Raw genomic sequence first — 9404 nt, 5'->3', positions numbered from 1 at the left:
ATTATGCACAGCAACAATACTTATACTGTGGAACTACAGTATATATACCCAGTAGACCTATTATACATGTACAGGTGTAGATAACATATATTTTATGTAGCTTTCTATTTTTATTTGATCAATTCTGGAGGCTTTTTTAATTTTTATAAGAAAAAATATTCAAATGCAAAAAGGACATACAATGTATGATTTTTAACCATAAATCCAGCTTTCAATCTCCTAAAGAAATCAAATTTATATGCTTTATCTCACTTTATTATATATGCAATATAAAAAATGTAATTGAGAATGTTGAATTTGTGATCAATTTTCAAATTGGATGAGCATGTAAAAATGATTGGTATGTTAAAGATAATTACATGAAACAAGTACTACTTACATAGTTCTTTGGGATAAATTGTGATATCCCAACAAGATGCACTTTCCATTTCGATATTGACACTTAAAGGTCAAGTCCACCCCAGAGAAATGTTGATATGAATAAATAGAGAAAAATCAAACTAGCATAACGCTGAAAATTTCATCAAAATCGGACGTAAAATAAGAAAGTTATTCGACATTTTAAAGTTTTGCTTATTTTTCACAAAACAGTGATATGCACAATTCAGTGACATGCAAATGAGACAGTCGATGATATCCTTCACTCACTATTTCTTTTGTTTTTTATCGTTTGAATTATACAATATTTCATTTTTTACCTATTTGACAATATATTAATCATTATTATTTCTATTATAAATTTCCAGATAGAACAAGGGCATTTACCATCTAGCAATCCCCCAAGATCTGCCAAAAGTAATATTTAAGAATATTAGAAAATCAATATAAAAAATAAATTAATCACTTGTTTATTCCACAAAAAGTAGCCCTTGGCTTGAGGTAAAAGAAAAAGCCCTGAAAAGTCAGAAATCATCCATTTATAGGGACAACCTAAAGACACACAATATGAAGTAAGAATCTTATTTTTAACAGACAACTTAGTTTATGATTGAACCTGTCATGTATTGTACATGTACATGTAGTTTCTTGTCTTTCCTTTCTCTAAAATGCTCTGAAGCTCCTTGAGCATCTAATCATGAAAAGTGGGCTATATTGATCCTTGCACGTGTCTCTATTTTTGTATTATCATTTATTATCATGGTGAAGAAAAAAAATATTGTCCAATAAATAGAGCTTACAATATGAATTTTAAGAACCAATGGATAGGACATGAATTTTTCTTGATTTTATCTTGAACAATCAAGAAAAAAAAAATTCTTTAAATGTATTTACATAGTAGTAATAGACAATAAAACTGAACTTTGTTATCGTTAAATAGTCTTGTAAAATATGTTGTAACTGTATACATGTAGAACAAAGCACCAATTCAAGCAACAAAATTCATTTCAAACAAATAAGGCTCCTACATTTGATCTTTCCACTTTTTAAACAACTATTCTTTTATGAATTTGCCAACATTCATATTGAGATGTGAGGTGTGGACGAGTTCAGTCAATTTCCTATTATATTCACAAATTAAAAGCAACACAACAAAACAAGGTTTACTGTGGGAGAGTGTTCTTTATTGACACCAATCCTCCCTGATTTCAAGATATACCACTGCTCAGTGTAATGTACATGTAGGCTTCAGATTCCCTGGTGACTGGCCCTGATTTTCCTCTTATAGACCCTGTCCAGAGATCTCCATTGCATTCCATTGAGTCTCAGATACCGGTAAAGTGGCTCAGCAGAATTACATTTCAAAAGTTACCCTATACAAGTTCAGAACTACATAAATTCATTTTGCATTTGAAAGATAATCATGTCTATAACCAATGAAAATGGTTTGAGTACAATCGTATTTGCATATATTTATGCAACATTCTTTTTTTTTTATTGCATGTTTTATTGGGTCAACACAGACCATTTAATATGCAACATTCTTTTTGTAGAAGAGATGGCCTGTCCAAATTTAGCTCAAAAATGAAACTACTACATCATTCATATCAAAGGAAAGACTCTTCCATTGGTAGTAGTTCCACCACAGTATACATTATCGTAAATGAAGCTTCATTTTAAGGCTGAACTTTTATAGTATCTCTAAGTATTGATTTAGTTAAGTAATTGTATATCTCATCAATAAAACCTGAGGGATAATTAACAAGCAGTTAAATGTGTCATACTTAACTGCTGGACAACATGTTACATTGATTTACTATAGGTAAAAGTTCCCCTGAGCATGGTCTGACCAATTTAGTGATGCATCATGGGAATTCCATTTTTGTCAGACATAGATCTATGAAACAAAATCCCCCCCCCCCCCGATAAATTTCAACAGAAATGATCACACTGTATTTTAGCATTTAGACCATTTCAAATTCAATCCACACACAACCGATGCATGCACATTCTCACCAAACCACACTCCTACACCTGAGAAACTGTACATCAATCACTTAAAATTTTGCAACTAATTGAGAGAAATATGGACACAAGATGATGATGATGATGATGGAGTGGAAAATAACGATTAATGCTTTTTTGGAGACTGACCTAAGTATAAATACATGTACACCTAACTGCAAAGAAAAATCTCACTAAACCAATATATTGTGATGTTGGTAGATTAGATTGTAGTATTAAACAAAATACAAAACAACATATACAATAACATTACTACCCTCATCAAAGGCATTGCATCAGCATGAAACCTGTAGACAAGACTCCAGAGAGCAGACCATACATTATCCTTCAGCAAGAAATCAATGAACAATTTGCTGCACTCAACCCAGGTGAATGAATACCAGGCAGGATTAATTCCTTGAATGCAATGTGTGCTAGAAGCAGCAGCTTAAGCCTGGGTAATAATAATTTTAAGATGCCTCAGAAATTATCATATCTGGCTAATTCGCGCTATATATAAATGCCACTTTTATCTTTTTTACTAACCTCTCTGTGACATCTGGCTCTAGTCTTGACCTCCGCCACTAATAAACCCACAATGGTAGAGCCAATGGCAGCAGCAAGGGAAAAGAACCGCTTATCATTTGTAATATCCTTGTACCAGAAATCAGGATACCTGTTAATAAATAATATAACCAATAAAAAAAAATCAGTCATATAGTATGCATTATGCTAGGATGACAGGGTGAATGGTCAGGGTGGACGCGTCGTGGTCTAGTGGTTCTGACACTTGCCTTTCAAACAGAGGGTCGTGGGTTCAAATCCTAGCCATTGCGTGTTTTCCTTCAGCAAAAAATTTATCCACACTGTGCTGCACTTGACCCAGGTGAGGTGAATGGGTACCCAGCAGGATTAAATCCTTGAATGCTTGAGCGCCTAGGCAGCCCAGCTAAAGCCGGGGTAATAATAGCAGGGCCCGCTGGGAAAACAGTTTTCGGAACTGAAGTGGCTACCCTGGGTAAATATATCGCTATTATTATTATTATAATTATAATTCCTTAATTTGTTTAAACTGAGTAAATAACTTTATGTTCTATCCATAGAATATATCTTTCAAAAACAAACAAGTTGTGCAGAACTTCAATTGGAAGATATTATACACAAGCTGACCTATGCCAAAATAACTCAAATCAAAGGTGAATTCATGGTAATATTACTTAAAGTTCTAGAAGCAAACAAGGTTTTCAAAGGTCTGCATTTCATAATTTGTTAAAAAAACATAAAAATTATGTTCATTTGAAACAAAGTTTTTTATATGAAACAAGACCCGAGACATGAATTAAATTTCACTATAAAAAACAAATATCCTTTTTAACCTTTTTGACAGGGAACAAGTTTTGAAACATTTGCAAAGTCCATGGGTCTGCGCAGTATATTAGCATGCATCTGTTCATAGACATTTATTGTTCACCTCGGCTTTACATATACCATCAAGCTGGAGTTAACAAAGACTAAACTCTTTGTATTACTTTTTTTTTTAAATCTGAACTCAATGTGAAGACATTTCTTTCATGCATCCACTAAATTTTATCCTACACTTGCTCCAATTTAATGTGTCCATAAAATGTTGCTATAAATGGTTACTAGGTAAACTTACTCGACAGGAAACCAGTCCCTACAGAGTTGCTTGACAGCTTCTACATCCTCCGGGCAAAGAAATCTTAACTTGATGTCGCCCTCTATGTACGCTTCCCCACTATGTTTCTTTCCTGAGCTAGTCTTCCCTCCATTGCTTCCCTTACTGCCTACAGTCCTGGCAGTCAGAGAATTCTTTCTACTGCTGCTACCGCTGTTACTTCCACTTCCAGCATTGCTTCCACTGCTGCTTCCACTGTTAGTGGTGACCCCACAACTGCTATCACAAGAGCTGTGGCTGTCACTCCGATCCTTCGGCGCAGTAGGCAGCGTCTCGCTTGTTGTCGTTGCCATGGGGATGACATCAATGTCTTACTATGATGAGCTCATGGTCTATAGTTCATGATGAAAAGCTAATAGCTGTCTTAAAGTAGACACCTTTGCTTCTTGCATTGAGATGAGCTTTTGGCTATCTGTGTCGAATGAGAATTGGTAACATTCATTATCATCTATATAGTGTTCTAGCGATACATTAAAAACGCGTATTTTGGTCTGCATCAATTGCCCGTGCAGTATCAGAGCTTATCCCTAAAAAGGACCGAAATCCGACAAATATCCCATAGGCTCCTGTACAAAATTAGCTATTGAATATGAGAGCTTATTCAACAGTTTAGGGTACGTGCACGAATGCGTGAAATATACAACGCATACAACAATGAAAGCAATGCGATGTGCAGCATAGAGCACAACTACGCTCGATGACGTCATAATAAACTACAGGCAAGTCGCATGTCAACGACCAAAATTGATCCTATGAAGTGATAATGGCATAATGTGATATTAAAGTGATATGACTTGTTAAATCAAATTTCTCCCTCTTTTTTTTGAGGGGGGGGGGTGGGATAGATGATAATAATTATATTGGATGGCGTTATATCATGAAATACCAGAAATATTCCACTCGTTAGGGCCAATATTCCACTCATCTGCGATTCGTGGAATATTTTCCCGAACTCTTGGAATATTTCTTGTATTCCATTCTGAGCCATCCAATATAATATAATTATTCAATCCCAAATATACACCTCATCATTTAATTCTTTTTATTCCTAAATAAATGTCTTTTAATCTAAAGGCTGAATTGCCAAGATTCTTATATTTTTTAACCATAGAGGCTGAAGTATAGTTCAAAGTCTAAATGAACTAGGGATTTAATATTATTCAGCTTCCAACTTTCTAAACTCTGCAAACTTTCACTTGACTCAATGCAAATCAATACAAAAAATATGAAACACTTTTGAAATCTTTATAAAAATAATAAAATGCATTTTACTTAATATTACTTAGTTTTTTATTATAGCGATGGATGACTATTTCATCAACTGCCTAGCATAGGGGTTATTGGATTTACGCATTTAATTCTTGTTGGTCAGGCAACTCTCAAGAACATTGTGCGTTTCTTTATGTAGCACATGACTGAGCGAATGCCCTTATGCCAGCAATACAGGAATTGAATATCGCTGCGCACGTCCAAACTACCATCTTTGTGCCAGCTCCACATTAGTCAATTTACTAACTTTTTTTGTCACGTCTTAAGAGTTTACAAAAAATGGATTACCCCAAAAAGAGAGTCCAACCCAGAGACCATCTTACAAGAGGGAATTTAGTGCAAAATAAACTTTGACACCAACATTCAGAGACCAGTCAACAGTTGTTGTGTTTGGCCTGGGTTTAGTGGGTTTTTTTATCTTTTTTTGTGGTCATCATTCCATTAATGACCTTGTCAATCATCATCGTCATTGACATGATTTACTCTGACAAAATCAGACAATCGATATCATTGCCTCCATATATGGTAAGGTCCCCCAAGTCTACGCATTCCCCCTTTTCTGTGCACATGCGTGCCTGCATGATTCTCATATATAAGATACGCTCCTCAATTTTACACCTGCAATACATAGAGAGGTATTTCATTTAAAAAATCTTACTCAAAACGGTGGAAAAAATATTGATTTTTAGGTAATTTCATGTCATGGGATGACCTCAAAATGAAGACTTTTTTACCAAATCGTGTGTAAAGTTATTGGGTGCACAGACATGGGGCACCATTTTATTTTTCAATCTGAAAATGACTTGTCAAGCCTCAAGGTTTAACTGTTATATCTTCCGTTAATCATGTTAATAATTTTCTTAAAGATAATCATATTTTTCTTTCACATTTTTGTGAGATTTTTGGCGCACTTATTCATGACAATATAAGAAACATTGTCAATTGATTTTTTTTTGGAATAAAAAGAAAATTATGTTTTATCTTAAAAGACTTTTTAAGAGTTGCAGCGGCACTCGAAAGCTCGTGAACTTGTAAGCTAGTGAACACTTTTAGCGAGAGTGATCACAAATTTCCTTGTTGACCATAGTAGATTACGAGACAAATGAATACCCTCTAGCGATTATTAAGACTTTTTTAGTTAAAGGACAAGTCCACCCAACAAAAAGTTGATTTGAAAAAAGGAGAAAAAATCCAACAAGCAAAACACTAAAAATTTCATCAAAATCGGATGTAAAATAAGAAAGTTATGACATTTCAAAGTTTCGCTTAATTTCACAAAACAGTTATAATATGCACATCCTGGTCGGTATGCAAATTGGCAGACTGATGACGTCACCCACTCACTATTTCTTTTGTATTTTATTATATGAAATATTCTTATTTTCTCCTCCTTGTCAAGTGAAACAAAGTTTTATTTCTCCCTGAACATGTAGAATTACCATTATTTTAACAGTTTATGGTTAGGTTAAGTTGGTCCTTATTGTCAAATCTGTAAAAATTGAAATATTGTATAATTTCAAACAATAAAAACCAAAAGAAATAGTGAGTGATGGACATCATCGACTCTCTCATTTGCATATTGCTGAGTTGTGCATTTACATGTAACTGTTTTGTGAAATAATAATAAGCGAAACTTTAAAATGTCATAACTTTCTTATTTTACATCCGATTTCGATGAAATTTGCAGCGTTATGTTTGATTTTTCTCCATCGATTCAAATCAACAATTTTCTGGGGTGCACTTGACCTTTAAAGTGCGCAGACATCGTCATGCCTCATGGGGCCCCCTTCAATCAACAGGGTCTAAACTCTAACTTGTTAGTACCTCGAGCGAAGTTCGTGCAGGCTCCACTCCACTTCACTACCGCTACACTACACTCCACCTACCCGAACTTTGAGACCGTGAACTCTATCTGATATTCCGAGTGACAAAGGTGGGATTTTATGGGGGGAAAATATAAAATTCATGCAACATTACGATCTTTAAAATCAATTAAAACTAATATTCTTACTTTACACCAAGTTTCATTTCTTTTCCATGCTTCTATCAGTCTCAAAATTGGTGATTTAGAGCCAACATGAAGTTCCTCACACGATTTCAAAACATCGCATGCGCGGGCGAGGGTCCGAGCTCAGACCGGACCCGTACCTCGCGCATATCGCATGCGATACAGCAGCGATTTATTTATATGTGTGAGGAACTTCATGTTGGCTCTAAATCACCAATTTTGTTAATGTTAGTAGCGACGCCAAACAAACAGCAAATTCATGTGGCATTGCCATTATTAGTCTTATTTAATTTAGGCCCTATTTTATTTTTAGTAGGATGGGGGATCGGGTGTCCGGACACTTTATATTTTTGAAGCCTCCTTTTTTGTTATTGGATTACACTACAAATACGAAATCAATAGTTGTAATCTTCTTCTATTTTGTTCTCTATAATATTTCCTGACATTTTGTATTAAAAATTGATGAAACTTCGCTTGTAAATTTTTCCAAATGACTTTCTAAAATTGATCGTCCGGACACACAACCTGTCCGGACACACAACAACTGGGTATTATTAGTATTTATTAATATTAATATTAGAATCTAGTAACGTTAGATCTAGACTATAGGGCCTATACGTCCCAACGTGGATTTAATTTTTAGGTCATGAATACATCATGCATGGCAAACTAAAGAGGAAATGGGTTCCTTGGAGGAATAATCTAAGTTTTTCTTGATGAAAGTTAAGGCATCACATCACACGTCACACAATATTATACTACCCTCACGGATTTTAACGGATGGGACCAGGCACAAAAATTACAAGTTGACCACAGACAATGCATGCGCTGCTCGGCCCAGTCCGCTCAGAGTCAGACCACCCTCACAAAACTCCATACTTTCTCACCGACACATCACTCATTAAAAAAAAAATCCATGAATGCAATATAAATATATCCTCACCTCAAAAATGAGATCAAAATGACTTTCATCAAATGTACCGCTCTTCTTTGATCGCAGGAATTCCGTCGGATGTTTTCTATCTGTGGAGGCTTCTTTTCATAACGCAAGACATTGTTATGTTTTCCTATATCGGCGTATCGTACGAGCGTATTGCATAGATTGGGATGGGGCATATGTAAAAGCGCCAGCTTGAGAAAAAACATGTTTGGTCAGCTCTTAGATGATTTTAGGAAAGGGGCATTTTGGCATTTTGGTTGTATATATTTGTGTATGTTAATACAACTAAAAATAAAACAAAATGTACCATTTTTTTTTCTTTTAATGTACTGTACAAAAGGAAATAAATGTTCATTCATTTATTAATTTATGTGAGAAAGGAAGTGATGTAAAAAAAAGTTGGGGGCATTTCAGAGGAAATTTATCTTTTTCAGGGGAGCATTATTTTGAGAAAATGGTGGTTAAGACATATACCATAAGCAATCATGGGTCAATGTAAAAAGAAAATTTTATAAACATCAATCATGCCCCTGGATAATTTCACCTTTTTGACCCTCTCATATCAGTCTATTCCTCCCTCATGCACCAAATGCACCTGGTATGTTCTCTCCAAATATATCAGTCAAAACTTTTAATACATTGTAGTAGTAACTACTTTATATTACCCAAATTAACAAATCACAATATCTATATCTATAGACTTGAATTTCAGGATTAAATAATTCCATCCTCATCCCAGTTTCACTTGAACTTTCATATATTTCATTATATTCTGCCACAAAAATTAATTTCCTGCCCCCCCCCCCTCCCCCATCAACCACCTGACCAAAATCATGATGAACAAAAAATCAGTGTTTTGTATCAAGTGAAATCCAACCCATTGAAAGGTTTGAATATGCAAGGTGGAAAACTCCTAAGAAGCAAAATTGTTAAAATTTCGTACAAATAATATTATGAATTTATAAAGTTTGTATCAAAATACAAAGAGGAAATGCCAATTTGTCCAACAATATATCTGTGATCATATTTCCCCAAATTTTTTCCAGAGACAATTTTTTTCTTCAAAATGTCTATCTCATCACCAGCCACATGTCCAGGGAGGCAAAATC

The 9404-nt window shown here is 34.7% G+C and overlaps 1 protein-coding gene across 1 annotated transcript; it reads right to left on the bottom strand.

The window, feature by feature from the left end:
* Positions 1-1241: 1241 nt before the first annotated feature.
* On the bottom strand, positions 1242-8429 carry LOC129269986 (uncharacterized). The gene is made up of 3 exons (XM_054907424.2): positions 8299-8429; positions 4040-4490; positions 1242-3058 (listed from the first exon to the last, which is right to left on the bottom strand). Exons 2-3 carry the CDS (start codon positions 4369-4371, stop codon positions 2893-2895), a joined length of 498 nt encoding a protein of 165 aa, XP_054763399.2. The 5' UTR covers positions 4372-4490; positions 8299-8429; the 3' UTR covers positions 1242-2892.
* Between the last annotated feature and the right edge of the window lie 975 nt (positions 8430-9404).

This window comes from Lytechinus pictus, chromosome 10, assembly GCF_037042905.1.
Source record: "Lytechinus pictus isolate F3 Inbred chromosome 10, Lp3.0, whole genome shotgun sequence".
Lineage (NCBI taxonomy): Eukaryota > Metazoa > Echinodermata > Echinoidea > Temnopleuroida > Toxopneustidae > Lytechinus > Lytechinus pictus.
This window is presented reverse-complemented; position numbering and strand designations above follow the sequence as displayed.